Source organism: Mirounga angustirostris, unplaced genomic scaffold (genome assembly GCF_029215605.1).
Source record: "Mirounga angustirostris isolate CCGP_5_RB_7025 unplaced genomic scaffold, mMirAng1.0.hap1 SCAF_4, whole genome shotgun sequence".
NCBI lineage: Eukaryota > Metazoa > Chordata > Mammalia > Carnivora > Phocidae > Mirounga > Mirounga angustirostris.
The window spans coordinates 60,844,859-60,864,074 of record NW_026991712.1 but is presented as its reverse complement, the minus strand read 5'-3'; the positions used below and the strand labels follow the sequence as shown (position 1 = coordinate 60,864,074).

Below are 19,216 nucleotides of genomic sequence, written 5' to 3'. Positions count from 1 at the left end.
ATGCACACGCTCATGCTGGTCACACCACAAGCTTTGCAGTCACAGAGTCTAGACTGGGATTCTAAACTTTGCCAGTGACTAACTGTGTGGTGGTCAAGTTCAGTTACTTCACTTCTGAGCCTCAGGTCCTTCATCAATAAAATGGGAATAAAACCAGTGTATGTTAAAGGTTAAATTTGGTAATTTAAAATTCTGAACATAGTGCCTGGCAAGCCCGAAGCTGCTGTTGGTTCTACTACTACTGGTAGTGATGGTGTTATTTCTACCGTTCCTATCACTACTATACCAAAAGCCGTAGGTCAATCCAGACATGGGACTCCATGTTCCACTACAGAAAGGTGCATTAACATTCTACATTCAAATTGGATGTGAAGCTCAGGCTATTTAATGATAAGGGTAACCATAAATTCCCCATGCCAATATTTTTGAGATGACCATGTTTTTAAGTGCATAGTCATCAGTGAAGCTGATTTGCATGGAAGCTAAACTTTTAACACCCAGTGTTACGACTCCCAGGAGGGCCTGCCTTTTATTCTCACAAAAAATAGCAACCAAGCTGTTTGGTACAAAGCTGGTTCTTACCACTAGGAGACATGACCCAACACTAGGAAACCAGCAAAAGATGTTTCATACACTGAAGATCTAGGAGCTGAGTAGGAGGTAGTGTCATTCAGATAGGATCAAGGCCTTGCACCAATTAAACTGAAACTTCAGGTGATCTTAAAAAACAAAACAAAACAAAACAACCCATACACACATTACTTGCATAGCCAAGCAGTGTGATCTTGAGTTAGTCACAAATACCTCTTGGCCTATACCATTAATCATTAAAAGGTCAGACTTCGTGAACAGGCAGGTAAGCATAGTCCAAATCCATTGTTTACAGCCAATTAACAAATGGCTTGGGGAATACGTCTTGGCAAAATCTTGACCCCGCGCAAGTTTAAAAACAAGTGGCTATAGTGATACGTGGTAATAATCAGTAATTACTGAGATACGTTACAAATTTAGTGCCTTCAATGTATATAGTCCCTGAAAATGCTCAGTGCTCACAACATGCTGCTGTACTCCAACATTTCAGGAATAAGATAATATCTTAGAGAGTTTTTGTTTGTGGTAGGGTTAAAGGATAAATTGTGGAAGCACTTTAAGAATATCACATGATATATCATTATTAGCTACCATAGTAAGGAAGAAAAGTAGGGTCTTCTAGTATCAGTTCTTCCACAAATAGCAACTCTGATTGAATCAATCATCTGACTGACTCCTGGGAAATGTATTCCATTCCTCAGGTCCATGATGTGGGCATTCTTTCCCTAATGTAAATAGTTAATTACTTCCAAGTCAAGATAACATTGTACACACATTATATATAAACCTCTGTTAAATATTATTCTTACACTGATATTTGCAAGGAAACCACCTGCAGAGAACACGCCTAAGGCTAAACTCAAGCCTTAAGGAGGACAATTGGATTTACCTTTAAAATTAGCTGCCAAGCATCAAGCACATCTATAGATTAATCACATTCATTCACTGGCTTGAAACTGTGTTTGATAAACTAAAATTCACCATGCTACTGAAAAAATAATAAAGAAATGTGGCACCTAGGGCGCCTGGGTGGCTCAGTTGGTTAAGCGACTGCCTTCGGCTCAGGTCATGATCCTGGAGTCCCGGGATCGAGTCCCACATCGGGCTCCCTGCTCAGCGGGGAGTCTGCTTCTGCCTCTGACCCTCCTCCCTCTCATGCTCTCTGTCTTTCATTCTCTCTCTCTCAAATAATAAATAAATAAAATCTTTAAAAAAAAAAAAAGAAAGAAAGAAAGAAATGTGGCACCTGCCAGGTTACTCAGCATGAGCCACTGAGATTACCTCTCTGTTCACTAGGAGTGACCAGGAAGCCTTAATCAAGCATCTTCAGTAATACTGGAGAGCTATTCAAGAAGAGATATTTGAGACGATCTCAAAATTAAGGAAGTGGTTTAGATTCACCTCAAAACTTTGCCTCACCAAAAATAGTTAAAGGCCTAGGTATTTGCAACAAGAATGATCATTTTATTTCTGACAGTGGATCTGCATATACTTGCTGAATTAATGAACTTATGGTTTAACCACCAGCCCCTACCCCCACAACTCTTGAGTTTCTTCCTTCCTAATCAACTATCTTTGACCCAAGAAGAAAGGATATACAGGATAAGTAAGAACATTCTATAACGGATTGCTAAAGGAGACTGTCTAACCAGAATCCTGAAGTTTTAAAAATGACAGCAACCAGACATTATGCATCTCTTACTAGAAGGATATACCCATCTATGAAGTCTTGACCTTCCTACCCCCCCCAAAAAAAAAAAAAAAAAAATCAAAGCTCAATCTCATTAAGCTTCTGGATCTAGCTCCTAATTTGTAGGAAGTACAGGGGACAAGAAATACATGACAAAGGGACACAATGGGGATGTAATGAACAAAATCCAGACTCCCAGGAAGTGTACAGGACCAATGGTCTAGTTACTTCAACAAAAATACATAAGGTAAGGAAAAAAAAGATAGCGAGAGAATCTACAGATTAAAAGACACTTGAGAGACATATGGTAATAACTTAAAAATTATAAAACCACTGGAGAAAAGACTCTACAAACTAGTAAGAGAAGATAGAAGAAAAGTATCTCAACACAGTAAAGGCCATATATGAGAGCTCATAGGTAACAGCATAGTCAATGGTGAAAGCCTGAATGCTTTTCCTCTATGATCAGGATCAAGACAAGAATGCCCCACTTTTGCCACTTCCACTTCATATAGTACTAGAAATCCTAGCCAATGCAGTTAGGTAAAAAAAAAAAAAAAAAAAAGAAATAAAAACCATCCAAATAGGAAAGGAAGAAGTAAAATTATCTGTTTGCAAAGGACACAATCTTATATGTAGAAAACTCTAAAGATTCTACACACATACACAAGAACCTGTTAGAATAAATGAATTCAGTACAGTTACAGGATATTAAACTCAACACACAAAATCAGTTTCATTTCTGTATACTAACAATGAACAATCCAGAAAAGAAATTAAGAAAATGATTCAATTTACAATAGCACCAAAGGAATAAAGCAGAAATAAATATAACCAAGTAGGCAAAAAGCTTGTACACTGAAAACTACCAAAATGTTGCTGAAATCAAAGAAGACACAAATAAATGGAAAGACATTCAATGGGAAGACTTAATATAAAGATGTGAATAGTACCCAAAGTGTTTTATAGATTTCATGAAATGCCCATCAAATTCTCAATGGCATTTCTTGCAGAAATAGAAAAATCTATCATAAAATTCATATGGAATCTCAAGGAACTCTGAATAGCCAAAACAATCTTGAAAAAGAACAAAATTGGGTCTCATACTTCCTTGCTTCAAAACTTACTACAAAGCCACAGTAATCAAAACAGTGTGGTACTGACATAAAGACAGAGATACAGACCAATGGAATATAACAGGGTCCAGAAATAAACTCTTATTCATATGGTCAAATGATTTTCACCAGCAGTTCAAATACAAAAGAACAAAGTTGGATTCTTAGCTTATGCCATATAGAAAAATTAACTCAAAATGGATCAAAACCCTAAATTTAAGAGTGAAAGTATAATACTTTTGCAGGAAAAGCTTCATGACACTGGATTTGACAGTAACTTCTTGATATTATACCAAAAGCATAAGCAATAACAGAAAAAACAGATAAATTAGACTATATCTGAAAACTTCTGTGTATCAAAGAACCCAATTAGCAGAGTAAAAAGGCAACCTATGCGGTGGGAGAAAATATTTACAACTCATTATCTGATAAGAGGTTAATATTCAGGATATATAAAGAACTCCCACAACTCAACAACAAAAAAACTTGATTAAAAAAAAATGGGCAAAAGACCTGAATAGATATTCCTTCAAAGAAGACATACAAATAGTCAACAAGCAAAAGAAAAGATGCTCAGTATCACTAATCATTAGGAAAACACAAATCAAAATTACAATAAGATACCACTTCACATTCCTTAGGATGGCTACTATCAAAAAAAGGGGGGAGGGGACAGAAAATAACAAGTGTTGATGAGCATATGGAGAAAATGGAATGTTTGTACCTTGTTCATGAGAACACAAGATGGTACAGCTGAAATGTAAAATAGTATGGTAGTTTCTCAAAAAATTAGGCATAGAATTATTATGTGATCCAGCAATTCTACTTCTGGATATAAACCCAAAATAATTGAAAGCAGGGTCTTAAAGATATTTGCATTTTAAAACCTTTAATTGAAGTATAGTTGACATATTAGTTTCAGGTGTACAAAAAATAAAGCAAAAAAAAAAAAAAAAAGAAAAAGGTATCTGTACAACCATACACACAGCAGCCTTATTCACAATAGCTAAAATGTAGAAGCAACTCAAGAAGTGTCCAATGATGGATGGATAACCAAAATGTGATATACCCATATGAGGGCATATTACTATTCAGCCTTAAAAAGGAAGGAAATTTTGACACATGCGTACAACATGAATGAACCTTGAAGACATTATGCTAAGTGAAATAAATCATTCACAAAAAGATGAGTACTGTTTTATGTGTATGAGGTATTTAGAGTAGTCAGAATCATACAGGCAGAAAGCGGAATGGTGGTTGCCAGGTGCTGGGGGCAGGAGAGTAGGAGGAGTTGTTTAATGTAAAGACTTTCAGTTTTGCAAGGTGAAAAGAGTTAGGGAGACTGGTTATATAACAATGTGAACATATTTACTACTACTAAACTATACAGTTAAAAATGACAAAGGGGGTACCTGGGTGGTTCAGTCGGTTAAGGGTCCGAGTCTTGGTTTTGGCTCAGGTCATGATCTCAGGGAGGTGAGACTGAGCCCCGAACTGGGCTCCGCGCGCAACAGGGAGTCTGCTTGAGATTCTCTCCCTCTCCCCCTCCCTCTCTCTCTGTCTCTCTTTAAAATAAATAAATAAATCTTAAAAAAATGCTTTAAAAATGACTAAGAAGGTAGAGTTTATGTGATATGTACTTTATCACAACTTAACATAAAAATTAAGAATTAGAGAAATGTGTTGATTATTCATATAATAACAAAGAAATTACTATTAATTTGCTAGATAGCTAAAGTACTGGGTATCATCTACTATTTCTAGTCTAAAAAACTCTTTTAATGGAGTCTTAAATACATATGGAAATAAATACAAATTAAATGATATATCTGGGATCTGCTTTCAAAAATAATCATAGGACAGAGCAGGGCAGGGAGGGATGTGGTGAGGTTGCAGATACAATAAGATTAACTAGGATTTGACAATTGTTAATTTAGAGAGGTTACAACGAGTTTCATTATACTATCCCATCTACTTTTGTATACGTTTAGAAGTTAGTATAATAAATAATTTATTATAGTAGTATATTTATACTATAGTACTTATTATACTATAGTATTTATATTTATTATTTATATAGTATACTATAGTATTTATTATACTATAGTATACTATAATTAAATATAGAAAAAATACTCACCAAGATAAGATTGGTTGTCTTTTGGTGATGAAACTATGGATATTTATTTTGAAAACTTAAAGCACACTCACACCATACTTTTAAAATGTCAAAAACATTTTTTTAAAGTCAAAATTGCAAAAGCCTGGCAGAGTTCCTCAGCATATCACCGTTTATTGAAAAGAAGGCGCTAGGCCTTGCTTGGTAATCCTTACCCAGGCTTAAGTGAGCTTTAGGATGTACACAAGAATCTATGTCAGACACTGCTTTGCCTGTATTAACTCTACTAATTTTTATCACAGGGGATGTTCTTTTCCAGAAAACCAGGGGAACTTCTACATTTATAATCGAAGCCACAGGACTTCTGTCTCATGCATTGAGGAATGGCCGTATCACATTGCAACGCTGATCGGCTGCAAAGGAGAATTCCCAGTGTAATTTAAGAATAGCAGTAACCCTAGAAGCATCTCATTTAGGGCCTCCGGCATTTAGGTTTTGGTTGTAAGGCTCCCGTGGATCCTGATTTTTTTTTTTTTTCCTCTCATCCACAATACTAGCGTTATCATCTGACATCCTATTATTGGCTATTTCTTACGAGTTAAGTCATGATAGCTACTGGAGGAGAATGGTTGTCACGAATAACACAAGGAGACTTGTTTCTTTTGTAATATTGTTATTCCTTTGGAGAGTTTGTGGTTTCACCCTTTGTGGATTTCTTTTTTCTTTTTTTTTTATTTTTTATTTTTTAGATTTTATTTATTTGAGAGAGACAGAGATAGTGAGATAGAGAGCACAAGTGGGGAGGAGAGGGAGAAGCAGGCTCCCCACAGAGCAGGGAGCCCGATGCGGGACTCGATCCCAGGACCCTGGGATCATGACCTGAGCCGAAGGCAGACGCTTAACCGACTGAGCCACCCAGGCGCCCCATCACCCTTTGTGGATTTCTAGTGGCATTCCTTCAGAACAGTTGTGCCCCAGTCAAAGACTACTGTTGGAGAGTTACTCCTTCTCTCCCAGCAGCCTCCTTGACTCATTTATAAGCTCTGGGAAGGCAGGGATTGTGGCCAGCTCTACTACACTATACAAGTGTATCTTACAAATATATGCTATAGATACTATACGCTATATATAGACAGTATGTTATATATACAAATATATACTATGGATATATTTGCTTAATAAATTATGGAAGACTGATTTTCTGAATGACTTGTTAGTGTCAGGCCAGGAAACAAATAGCGTCTCAGGCGGGAGAAGGGTGGGTAGTCAGGTGCGTACCTTGGGCACTGTAGCCTGTATAACATAGGAGGTTTTGTGTGTGCAACTTGAGAAGGGTGCCATTTGGTAGTACAATTTTCTGAATTTTTTCACTCACAACTAAACTACTGCCAGAAGGATAAGGTACTAAGTGCCTTCTATTATGACAAATTGTTTTGACAGAGTCTTAAATTTGAGGTAGTCCTAGCATGGAGAATACACGGTATTAGCAGAGTACCTTAGCCAATAGGGACCTCATGGCGAATTCCTCTAGGTCCCTGCTGATGGGGGGCAACAGGTAAATTCTTACATGACTTTTGCTTTATTCCCGTGACCAGGTTGAAGTTCGTGCTTCTCAGATTATTTTGTTGCCTATTTATGTTGAGAAATATTATAGTTGCAACTGCATTGCTAATTCCATTATTTGTACTTTTTTTTTTTTTTAAAGATTTTATTTATTTATTTGAGACAGAGAGAATGAGAGAGACAGAGAGCACATGAGGGGGGGAGGGTCAGAGGGAGAAGCAGGCTCCCTGCCGAGCAGGGAGCCCGATGCGGGACTCGATCCCAGGACTCCAGGATCATGACCTGAGCAGAAGGCAGTCACTTAACCGACTGAGCCACCCAGGCGCCCCTGTACTTTTTTTTTTTTTAAGATTTATTTGAGAGAGAGTGCATGTGTGCATGCACAGGGGGAGGGGCAGTGGGAGAGGGAGAGAATCTCAAGCAGACTCCCTGCTGAGCATGGAACCTGATGTGGGGTTTAATCTCATGGCTCTGAGGACCATGACCTGAGCCAAAACCAAGACTTGGACGCTCAACTGACAGAGCCACCCAGGTGCCTCTGTACATGACACTTGATCTTAACTATCTTTTAAGTAAGTGCTGCAAAAAATATTTGAAGGGTCATATGCACTCATCCTCAATTCTCACTTCCTAGCTTCAAATGGCAATTTAATCTATTTTTAATGTCAAACATGAACCACCCCCCCTGCTTAGATATACCAGTAAAGCATTAAGAGAAAAAATTGTTCCTATTTAAAACAAAATTTTTTGAAGTATGCTCTACACCCAATATGGGGCTTGACTCATGACCCTGAGATCAAGAGTCACATGCTCTACTGACCAAGCCAGCCAGGCACCCAAAACTGTTCCTATTTTAAATGTAACTCTGGTTCCTACTGACACACCCTGGGACATTTGCCTTTTTATTCCTTTTCTTTTACTATCTTATTTTTCTAAACTGAAAAGCAAAAAAAAAAAAAAAAAAAAAAAGGTAAAATAAACCAAGCAAGCACAAAAAGCAATAGATATTTATCCAATTTAAATTCTTTAAGTTGAGACCTTTAAGAAATATTTTAGTACCTAAGTCATTGTTCCAATTTTATTTTTTTTAGATTTTATTTATTTATTTATTTATTTGGGAGGGGGAAGAACAGAGGGAGAGGAAGAGGGGGGAGGAGAGAATCTCCAGCTGACTCCACACTGAGCTCCTAGGGCTTGATCTAAGGATCCTGAGGATCACGAACTGAGCTGAAACCGAGTCTGACCCTTAACCAACTGAGCCACCCAGGCACCCATATTGTTCCAATTTTAGATAGCTACAGTATTCTGAATTAGTAATTGGGTTCTACAAAGTACCTACGGTGTTGGGGATTTATTTTTCTGAAAGTAAAAAATATATATATATATTACTTTTAAATTTTTATCTATTCTCTTTTCAATTTAGAAGCACATTTTAAATATACGCTAGGTGTCTTTTGCGTCTCTCCTTTTTGAATGTGCGCCCTATTACATCTATGAGATCAAATCTACACAAACTCCTAGCAATTGCTATTCTTCTTTGGATCAAAAAATAGAATATATTATGTTTTTAAAAATGCTGTTAAAGTATTAATCTTAGGCTAGAAAGGGTTACTAGATGATGGTTCAAGTACTTCCAAAGTATGACTAGTTCTTCAGGATATGGTACTTAGATTTTGAATTTGTGGAACTTAGGATACGGTTCCTAAATTATATCTGCACTGATCCTGTGTGGGCAGCTAAGCCTCCCTTGGCAAGCAATTACTCGGCTGTAGTGGCCCAGTGAGGTGTGATGCTAACAGTGTGGACAGGTTTAGGAGGATTTGTTGGTCAATGTGAAAATCTTGTAAAGTATGCTCACGCTGACAACAAATCTTTGGGCAGCATCAACCAAATGAACAGGCAAAAATACCTGTTTTGGACCCCCTCAACAAGTCCTTATTTAGAATGCTAACCTTGCAGCCACAAACAAGGCCTGGATGTCATTTAAAATGAAATCTCATTCAGGATCTTTTGTTTTGGGGGAAAAGAAGCAGAAAAACAGGAATGGGCACTCTGAGTACAGGAGGGGCCTATTCCCCCCCCCCCCCCCCCCCCGGCCCCATGCTGGCTGCTCACAAGGGAAGGATTAAAGAGAAGATTAGGAAAATTAGCTTCCTTATCTGAGAGAAGAAAAAAAAAATTATGCAAGAATGTTATTGCTTTTAAAAAATATCACTGAAAGTGTTATGTAAGTGATCTATACAACCTGTTCGACCCAAAGTCTCCACCGTTTTCCTTCCCCCTGTGTAAAGTCATCAGTACCATCAATGGAATATTAACTTCTTGCAATTTTAGGAGCTCCTATCACTAAACAGCCGGCACAAAATGCCACGTTTTAGGAGCCTGGTGTAGTTCTGATCCAATTAAGGAATAATCTGGATTACCATGAGAGAGTGTATACACGTGAAAAATAAACCACAATTGAACTACTGACTGAATGATTAAAAACAACCAAACAAAACCAAACCCAAGCTTGTGGTGGGGCTAATCAGGTCATTTTTACTGATTAGATATGTGACACCCAACTGCTTTAATTTTCTCCTTAAGAGACTCCCTTTCAACATCATGAAAATAATACCCACGTGGAAAGTAAGAAAAAGAGCTTCACCATTCCAAAGATTAATTTTGATTGTGGAGAAAGCCCAGTGAATCCCAAACATGGGACAACTGCCAAGAAGTGGTACAAAGTGGGAGGAAGAAGAATAAAACCAGAGCAGACCCGGGGTTGGCCTCGACACACAGTGCCAACGAAAGCCTAAACAGCTAATCCAATCAAAAAAGACCTATCCAGATTTCATCTGTAACCACTCTCCTATGGCTCCCTTTCCTAGTGTTATAGCCATTTTCTTCAGCCTTGATTATTTCCTACCAGGAGAACTGTGATGATCTATTCTGCTAGGAGTCTAATCTTCCAAACTGTATAATTCCATCATGTGCCTTTTTAATATTTATTATTTTAATATTTAATTTTGTTCGTGGCATCCCCACACCTACAGTACAAAATCTCGACACTCAATGTTCCCTGCAGCCCTCGTTTGAGGGCAATGGACCCATCACGAGACTAGATTATATTCCTGGTGTTGTCAGTTAATAGATGTGCTTCCTGGAGCCAATCATTTAATTTTTCTGAGACCCGGTTTCCCCATCCGAAAAAAAGAAGAAACCAGTTGGATAATAAATGTGAAATAGGCATGTAAACTATACAAGCTCAACAAAGGTATGGTACTTTTATTACCATTTCAATAAATTTTCTGCTACTCGTCTTCTGCCGGTCTGGTCCTCTAAACACATTTCATAGATCTCCAGCCATTTTGCCTATTTGTTCCCTAAACAGTTATGCTCTGCTTCCACCTCTCCCTCTCTGCTACCTGCAACAACAAAATACTGCCTCTCTGATTGCCCACTCCCTTCTCGGAATCCCCAAGTAAGCAAAAGCTCTTATTGATGGAATGCCTAGAAGTATTTTTCTAGATGGTGTACATTGTTTTCCCAGCAGTGCTGTGACTGCGTTCATTTTATAGATGGGAAGATTAAGACAGAAGCAAGCGAGACTCAGAGATATAAGGGGGCTTTCCTGAGGCCGCAGAACAAGGGAGGTCCAAAGTGGGTGGTGGCAGGCCAGTGTTGTGCATAGAAAGCTGTGATTTGCGCTCATTCACTGCATTCCCTTTCACAGGTCTGCAGAAAAATAAGGCCACATTCAATAAGGTGGTAGGAATACACATTTCACCGTCTGCCAGTTAGGAGGAAAGGGCTAGCAGTGAAAGGGAAAGAGAACAACCGTCAAGTTAAAGACAAAGAAATGAATGGAGGAGGATCTTTCAGCTGGACAGCCCTCTGACAGTCAAAAACACTGTCTTTTTGAAACAAAAAACTAAAGGTAAAAAAAAGCTTTTTGTTTGCTTTGAGAGTTTAGATTCTACATCATTCCGTGGTATCTAAAAGTTCTGCTTGGAGCCGTGAATTATTTCATCATCTTGGTCTAACTCGGCATTGATATCCAAAGAAGAAAGTAAAATCAGGAAATCGTGCTCTGGGATTGAACTGGCCACTCATTACTCCGCGACACACCTGTCGCGTAGCCTTCAGGCACTGGTTTGCTGCTGTGGAGAGTGTGCTTTGCATTTCACTCACCTATCAGATAGTTCTTCACTGAGAGCCATGATTGCTTGCCACCTGTCCACCAAAACTCTGTTTCTTCCCGGACACACAGCTAGGCAACATATGCTTCCCAGCCTCGTTTGCACTGGGCCATGTAATAAGCAGAGGTGTGTGCCCCTTCTAAGCCTAGTCCGTGTAGCCTCCCGTTCATGCTCCCCCTGCTTTTTCACCCTGTGGGCTAGAAAGCTGATGACAGTGATCACAGAAGCCTCAGAAACCAGATGGTGAGATGGCACCACCACGATCTGCACTACCAAACCTTGCCTAAATCAAGCGACCTGGAAGATCCACTCGAGACCACCAACTAAGAGAGAGATAAATTTCTATTGTCACGACATATTGGGCCTATTGGTTACAGCCCCCGCACCTACCCTAACAAATTCACGTGGTGTCTTGTGCTTCGCTGGGCACCCAGACACAGACGCACAATACCCACACTGAGTTTACAATCTAGTTGGCCACAGTGTGCGTGTCACTGAATTGTCCTGATGTCCCGAGGGCAGGAGCCAAATGAATCACCACAAAGTTCAAAGCATCATCTAGAGTAGAGGCAGGCCCACTTTTTCTCTAAAGGGACAGACAATAAAGATTGGAGAATCTGCCGTCCATATAAAGTCTCTGACACATCTTCTTCCTCCTCTTTCATAACCCTTTAAAAATTTAAGTAACATTCTTAGCTTGAAAGCCCTATAGAAACAAGCCATAAACCAGATTTGGCTTATGGAATATGGTCTGTCAATTCCTGGCCTAGACCCTTTGTCTTGATTTTTTAAAAATCCAGTGGAAGAAAAATATTTCATGATGTATGAAAATTACATGGAATTCAGATTTAGGAACTATAAGTAAAGGTTTATTGGAATACAGATACATTTATTCATTCGCCTATTGTCTGTGGCTGCTTCTGCACTCCTAGGGCAGAGGCGAGCAGTTATGAAGGCATATGGCCCATAAAGCCTTCATTTTTGGTAAAGGGTCAGCTAATAAATATTTCCCAGCCTCTGGTCCAGAGCTTCCTAAAGAGGGATTATTCTGTTTAAGTAACCAGATCCTTTACAATCCAAGGAGGACACCGCTACTTTGGGGCCAGGCCAAGAATTCAGCATCTAGACCAGCCACCACAGAAGAGGATCATCCCTCAAACGATTTTGGAGCTTAATGTTTCGCTCTGAAACAGGGTAAGAACAGCAACCTTTACTGGTTAATGGGAGTGTTCGAATGAAATTGGTCTGCTCAACTCCTGTAAATTTTTTCTCTACTCAATGTCCTAAATGATTACACTATACACTCACTAGGGAGGCTTAGTTGATTTAAATTCATCCTTCTAGAAGTCTGGTGCCTTATAAAACAAATGTTTAGACAGCAGATACAAGACCAATCAGTGACATATGCTGTTTTCATTATTGGGTTATTGTTGCTAATAAGACATAGTGCTGGGCCCTTTAAATTCAAGACACAACTTAGATCTTTCTTCTCCTGGCTTTACCAAGGTGTATTTGACACAACTGAATTCTTCAAACAATTTGGCAAGTCAAGTCACCAGTTTTATAGATGAATACTGGAGCTCAGTGCGAATAAACAATCTACCCAGGGTCAAAGAACTGGAAAGTCAGAGCTTTGGTTTGAGTCTAGATCTATATGAATTCATATCTGATGCCTTCTATCTCGCCATAGGTGGATCTCATAGGTGGATCTCATATTCCCATGTGTCCCAGGCTCACCTTCCATCCACATTCTTGCCTGGTCCAACCACATATGAACACATATTACTCCCTGGCCACTATGCCCCAGATTCAAGATTTTGTTTTGTCGGTTGTTTTGTGTTTTTTTGATAGTCAAGGTTCAACTACATTAAAACAAAATTCGTATTTATTTTATGCTAGACATTTGGGCTATAACCCCTTCCAAGCCTGAGTTTCCTTATCTGTAAAATGGGCTTGGTAAGGGCAGTTTAAGAGGACTAATGCTGAATTAAATGAGTATTGGGCACATAAAAAATTCTTCATAAGTAGGGCCTAGAGTTAAAAATGCTAAGCTTTACGCTGTCTTAAGTGTTCATGTTTAAGTTTTTGTGTAAAATGAGGAGTAGGGCTCCATATCTTTAGGACCTGTTCTAGCCCAAATCCATGAGACACAGGTGTTAAGCAACAATAAAAAATAAAGTATTGAAACAATGAAGCCATTGGCTATGGGTACCCTGGGGAGTCCTCCCTCAAGAGGGGAAGCAGGCTTGGGACATCAGCGTAATACTTACTTGAAATATAAGTTTGGGGTATGTGGTCTGATATTAGCAACAGGATTATATTGTCTAATTTAAAGAGGGCATTCAATGGAAAAAAGATCAAGATTAGTTTTCTTCAGTGAAAACTTGGGGATATGGATTAATTTGAAAGCAGCTTTTCAAAATGCATTAAACAGAAAAAGCGAGGACAGACATTATTAACAACCACCTAATTTATGGTAACACACCCATGGACTTCATTTTCCTGCTAATATGTTCTTTCTTTTCTCTTCCCTAGCCAGACCTGTCATGTACCTAGCACCCTTTTTGTTCCCATCACCTTTGTTATAAAACACTTCCTTATAATGCCCAACATGCCTGCTTCCCACAGCTAGGATTACATGGAAGGTGGGACATTCTCAAACTTTTTTGTACATATTGCTGTAACGTGCACTAATTTTGCATTATATCAACCAGATCCTGTATCCCCTTACTGAATGGCCTACTCATTGAGTTGCCTAAGCTACTGTGACTAAGCTACTTCTCAAGTATCTGGTTCCCATAGAGACAGAACAGCTATCACATTGTCCAGGCATTCATTTCTTTATATGCCTGTAGAGTAAGGCCCAACCACATGTTCCCTTAACAATGCTCAGGGACACCACCAAAACTATGCTCCGAGAAATAAGGCTTGCCCTTCAACCGCTTTAAGACTTCTCTCCTTTAGTGGAAGGAATGAAAGGGAGGCAAGGTGTTCGGATCAGCTTGGCTATTATTATTGTTTGGAAGAAGCCTTGTTGAACTACACATTTTTACAAGGCATGATTATCAGATTTGAGAGCAAATTCTTCCTGACTTTAAAGTTCTCTAATAAAGAGAACATTAAGCAAGCTTCCTTGCATGCTTCAGGCTACAATTCAACATCCTCAGCAGTGTGTCTTCAGAAGGGATGCCTCATGGCATTGAGACAACAGGTGTTCAGCACAAAGAAGGTGGTCACAAACATTTAGGATGCAATCAGACTAAGAGTGTCTGAGGACCTTCTGATTCTGAGCTGTGTACTGTTGATGCTAAATCTGTCATCTGAAGGCCTGTCTATTCCCATGTGTCTCAGGCTCACCTTCCATCCACACTCTTGCCTGGTCCAAGTGGATGTCTTCCTCATCTCAACAAACACACGACAAGCCTCTCAGCTGCTTAGCTTCTCAGCTGGGAATGGTTTTTTCCCTCCCCTCTATTACTGCCCACCAGGCCAAATCAAATCCTTTGTAATTCCTACTTCTCTATTTGCAGTAGAATCCCGAATCCAGTGAGTTCTCTCTACTCATCTCTACTGCTAGTACATCGGGTCACCCTAATACCTCCCTTCTGTTCCCCAACCCTCTTTCCCCACCATTGGTTCTCCACACACAACCAAAATAATCTAAAAATCGAAATCAGATCTTGTCATGTCCTCCTTTGAAGTCCTCCAATGACTTCCTATGGCATGTGCAATGAGATTGACCCTCTTGACCTGGCTTGTACTTGCCCTCATCCCAGCCCACATCTTGACTCTGCATCTTCATCACTGAGCTCAGCCACACTCGCCTCTGTGTCCCTCAAACATCAAACCTTTTCCTGCTTCCGTGCTCATTGCTTCCTCTGCTTAGAACTCTCTTTCCGCTGATGGTGTCATTATCAACCAGCCTCTTTTATTCTGACCTCAGGTTCAAAGTCATGCATGCTCAGGAAGACCTTCCCCAATCATGCCTTCTGAGGTTACTTTCTCCTCAACCCCTGTCAATTTATAAATGAATGGCTAACATAAATTTAAATATTTCAGATCACCCATACTGAAGAATATATACATTTGATTTTAGAAATTATAGGAGATAAAACTTTTTATCACATGCTCTAGTATGAGAAAACTAAACCAACTAACAAAATACTATTTGATGAAGCCTCAAAATACTAATGGTTGACACTTGTACTTGTAATGTTTTGTTTAGATATTGTTGAGGATCTGAATGAAAAACCCTAAGCTTCCAGTGGTTTCTAGGTTAGGTGTGGATTCCATGTGCAAAGCAATAATTTATGGCCAGGGACTGACATGAGGTCATTAGGTCATGGGATGCTCACCACCTCACCCGAAGCTGGCCCCTTTCAGTGGTGAACAGAGCCCTGATCAAGACAACTCTCTTTGCATCAATCTGGTCCTTAGTGAGAAAGCTTTCAAAGACTCGACACTTTCTGGATGGTTTTCAAATGCTGGTGTTCTAAGTGAATGCTCTTTTCAATGCTTTCTTCCTGAGGAGTTAGTTGTAGGAACGTTAAAATGGTTAAGAAGATCTTCAGGATTCTTGCTACTTAGTACACACTGATATTTCAGCTATTAATCCTTAGTTTGTTAAGTAGTAGTTTTGTGGAAATACTAGTAATAGTATTCATAGAAGGAGGAATACATAAAACGCCACAGCTAATGTTTATTGAATCCTTATTATGTGTTAGCCACAGAGTAGAGACTTTCTTTGAATGATTGATTCTATGGCTTTATTATTTTTTTTTCTTAATAATAATCACACTGTACTTTTGTTCATTGTCTTCTTCTCATAGAAAATCTAACAATAAGATGGGGCATTTTGTGTTTTACAGTATCTTATTTCTGAATAGAAATCCAAAGGGTAGAATATTCTGGAACATTCTTGCTCTTACAAATGTGCATTTTTCCAGCCTTTTTTGGGGGGTTAGGTGTAACTTCAGGGTTATGAGAAGGAAAGCTGCATTGTGAAGCTCAACTGATAATTCCTCAACTTTCACTGCCAAACTATACCTACATGGCACACACTCAATATATATTTATTGAAAGAATGGGTGCCTGGATAAAGTCTATAATGAGAGCATACATTTTGTGGGTATTAATTTTAACATTTAATTGTGATAAACACCTGGAGTCACCAAGACACAGAATTCAGTTCCTAAGGCTCTGAACCAATAGCTTCAAGATGTTAAGACTTGTAATACGATTTCTTTAAAGATTAAAAAAATGAGAAATACCATATTCACAGGATAACTTCAGAAATTACCTATAGCCACTTTAAATAACACAGCTTTTGTGTGCGAAATGTTTATGAAACCACCAAAGAATAGATCAAAAAGAATTTCCAAAGTTTTTGAGAAGCCCAAAAGCAGAACATTGAGGCTGAATTTCTACTCATAGAAGGTAGCCTCTAATATTCTTTTTTATCTACCACACCAAGGTAAATATCGTAACAATTCAAACATGGAAGTATTTGTCCAATTGCCATTCAGAGGCCCAATTTTACATACCACTGACATAAATTTAGCCTCACAGCAAAGGGATTTATAAAGACACTCATAACGGGTGTTTTGAAAATAAAATACTAACACTGCTAATCACTGAAGATGGTAACATGTAAAATACTTGCTCTGCTGCATATGTTGTGAATAAAAAAAATAAAAGAATGGTGCAAAGAAAAATACCAAATATCATTCTATGTCTCTATATATTTTAGTATTTCATCCTAGAATAGTATCCAAACACTTTTATTCATTAGGGTCTGAAATAAGAATGAATTTAATTGCATAAAGTTTATCTCATTTTTAAGGACCCAAAAAAAACCCTCCTCTTGTTCATTTGTAAGTTTTTGCCTTACATATATATTTGACTATATCAATAAATTAAGTTGTTCTCCCTTTCATGCTTTAGATTATTTAAAGTTAAACCACATTCCCATCTGGATAAAAAATTCACTTCTAGACATATTTACTTTAAAGAAATTAAAAACTGATGTCTCTTGGTACTCACCCTCCCATATCTGTTGGCATAGGACCCAGTAAGCAAGGAATGGAAAACGATGATTGTCTCGTCCAAGTCCCAGATGAACACCCTCTACAAAGGAAGAACCGAATCAATATGTCCTTCCCTTGGTTGAGAAACCTGTTATTCAGTTAACTTCAACATAAATAAGCAGTCTTGAAACGGAAGACAAAGGAAAAATCTGAATTTACCATGTTTTTAAAATACAACTGTTCCAAAGAGTATCCCCCAGCGTTTCTCCAGAGTAGAACCTCAGGTGAGGTTTAAGAGGATAATATTAGTGACATCAATACAAACATGGGCAAGAAATAATAATATATATCCTTTTGACTTCTGAAGTAGATTCTCAGTTCATTATTCTGAAAAAACGAGCTAAAACTAGATTGTTTATAACTTCTTGAGACAGAGAGCGGCCAATCATTTTAAAAATCATTCTGTTTTTCTTACCTCTTCTCTCTGCTTATTAAGAAGTTTTAAAACAGAGAATCTTATGTTTTATTTTTATCAAGCCAAGTATTAAAAACTGTACATACAACATAAAACTTCACATCGTCTATTCACCTGATGTTACCTTTGGACTGTTATCACATTGATGGGTTATGTATGACTCCTGCCTCGTTTTCTTCAGATTGCAGATAGTTAACAACTGAAGCAGACACACCACACATGCTCTTGACATACTCGGGGTATTTGGAATCGGATTTAAAGGAATTCACTTCAAAAACATCTTTGAGATACCACAAAGGCCTCCCAAGCCTACTTGTCTTCTTCCCCTTTCCACTCATACCAGTATATATTCATACACATAGGTTCTGCTAGGAAATTTCCATCTTTTCAGCCAAAATAATCATGTTTTCCACCATTAGATTTCATTGGGCAAAACCCAGAAACTTAATTGCAGTGGATTCAAGGCTATGAAATCTACCCTTCAAGGTTTTATTTAATCCCTCCTGCTTTTGAACTCCACCAAAACAGGCCTCATAAGAGGGCTACCATTTCAGTTCAGAACATCCCAGGTTTTCCTTTCTCAATATATATGTGTGTCTTTAATTTTCAAAGTGGATTTTAGTAAGCATTTTTAGTATGACACTTAATTAGAATGGCAATGATATAGAGCAGTATAAGAGAATTTTGTTCAAGCAAAATTATATAATTTACTGTATTAGAGAGAACTAACCAGATGCTTTACATGTAGTTAAAATGGCAGATAAAACAGAAATAATTGTTTTTACCTATAAGAAATAGGAAAGAGAAAGAAAATGCTTTACTTACTATATAGAGAAGAAAGCAGTAACAAAAGCATTTGGGCATCTTGATGATGGCTGTTTACACTGCAGGTGTATAGAACCACCATTTAACTACCAAGATACCTTGTTATTTACCAGGACATTGGCAATGACATACCTCAAGATCAGAATCTGGGGGAGGTGAAGGATTATTGTTTCTTCGGCCCCGTCCACGTGACTTCCCATCTGAACCTCGACGCAGTCGATCAGAATCTGACTCTTTAATGGGTGTTGATGGGCTGTGGATTGTACTGTACTCTGTAGAAATACAGGAAGGTCTTTCATCTTTTGGTTCTATAACCATGGTGTCAAGATCAAACTTATTTTAACTCATGGGGAAATTTGAAGAGTAAAACACATTTCATTCTATTCACTTTTGTTACTGTTTATTCCCACTGATAAATAATTTATGAGATACTGGATTTCAAGAATCCATTCTTTTGAAAGAACGTGTGATCAGAAATGAATAGAACTTAATTGATGGCGGAAGATAGCAGGCTGTAGGAAGCTGCCTAGTTTTTCTTTGTCGTTCTCCATGACGAGACAAAGCTCCCCCAACCCCACTTCCATGTATGTGTCTTTCTTTCATTCCACAAACAGTGCCTGGCCATACTGAG

The 19,216-nt window shown here is 38.4% G+C and overlaps 1 protein-coding gene across 10 annotated transcripts in view; it reads right to left on the bottom strand.

Annotated features, from left to right (window-relative positions):
* Nucleotides 1-19,216, bottom strand: part of EYA1 (EYA transcriptional coactivator and phosphatase 1) — a 358,798-nt gene that overhangs the window by 59,290 nt on the left and 280,292 nt on the right. For all 10 annotated transcript variants that reach the window (XM_054512561.2, XM_045896404.3, XM_045896403.3 and 7 more), the window contains 2 exons: nucleotides 18,718-18,857; nucleotides 17,302-17,385 (listed from right to left, as the gene is read on the bottom strand). In XM_054512561.2, coding sequence (XP_054368536.1) covers nucleotides 17,302-17,385; nucleotides 18,718-18,857 — 224 coding nt within the window. The remainder of the gene's footprint in view (nucleotides 1-17,301; nucleotides 17,386-18,717; nucleotides 18,858-19,216) is intronic.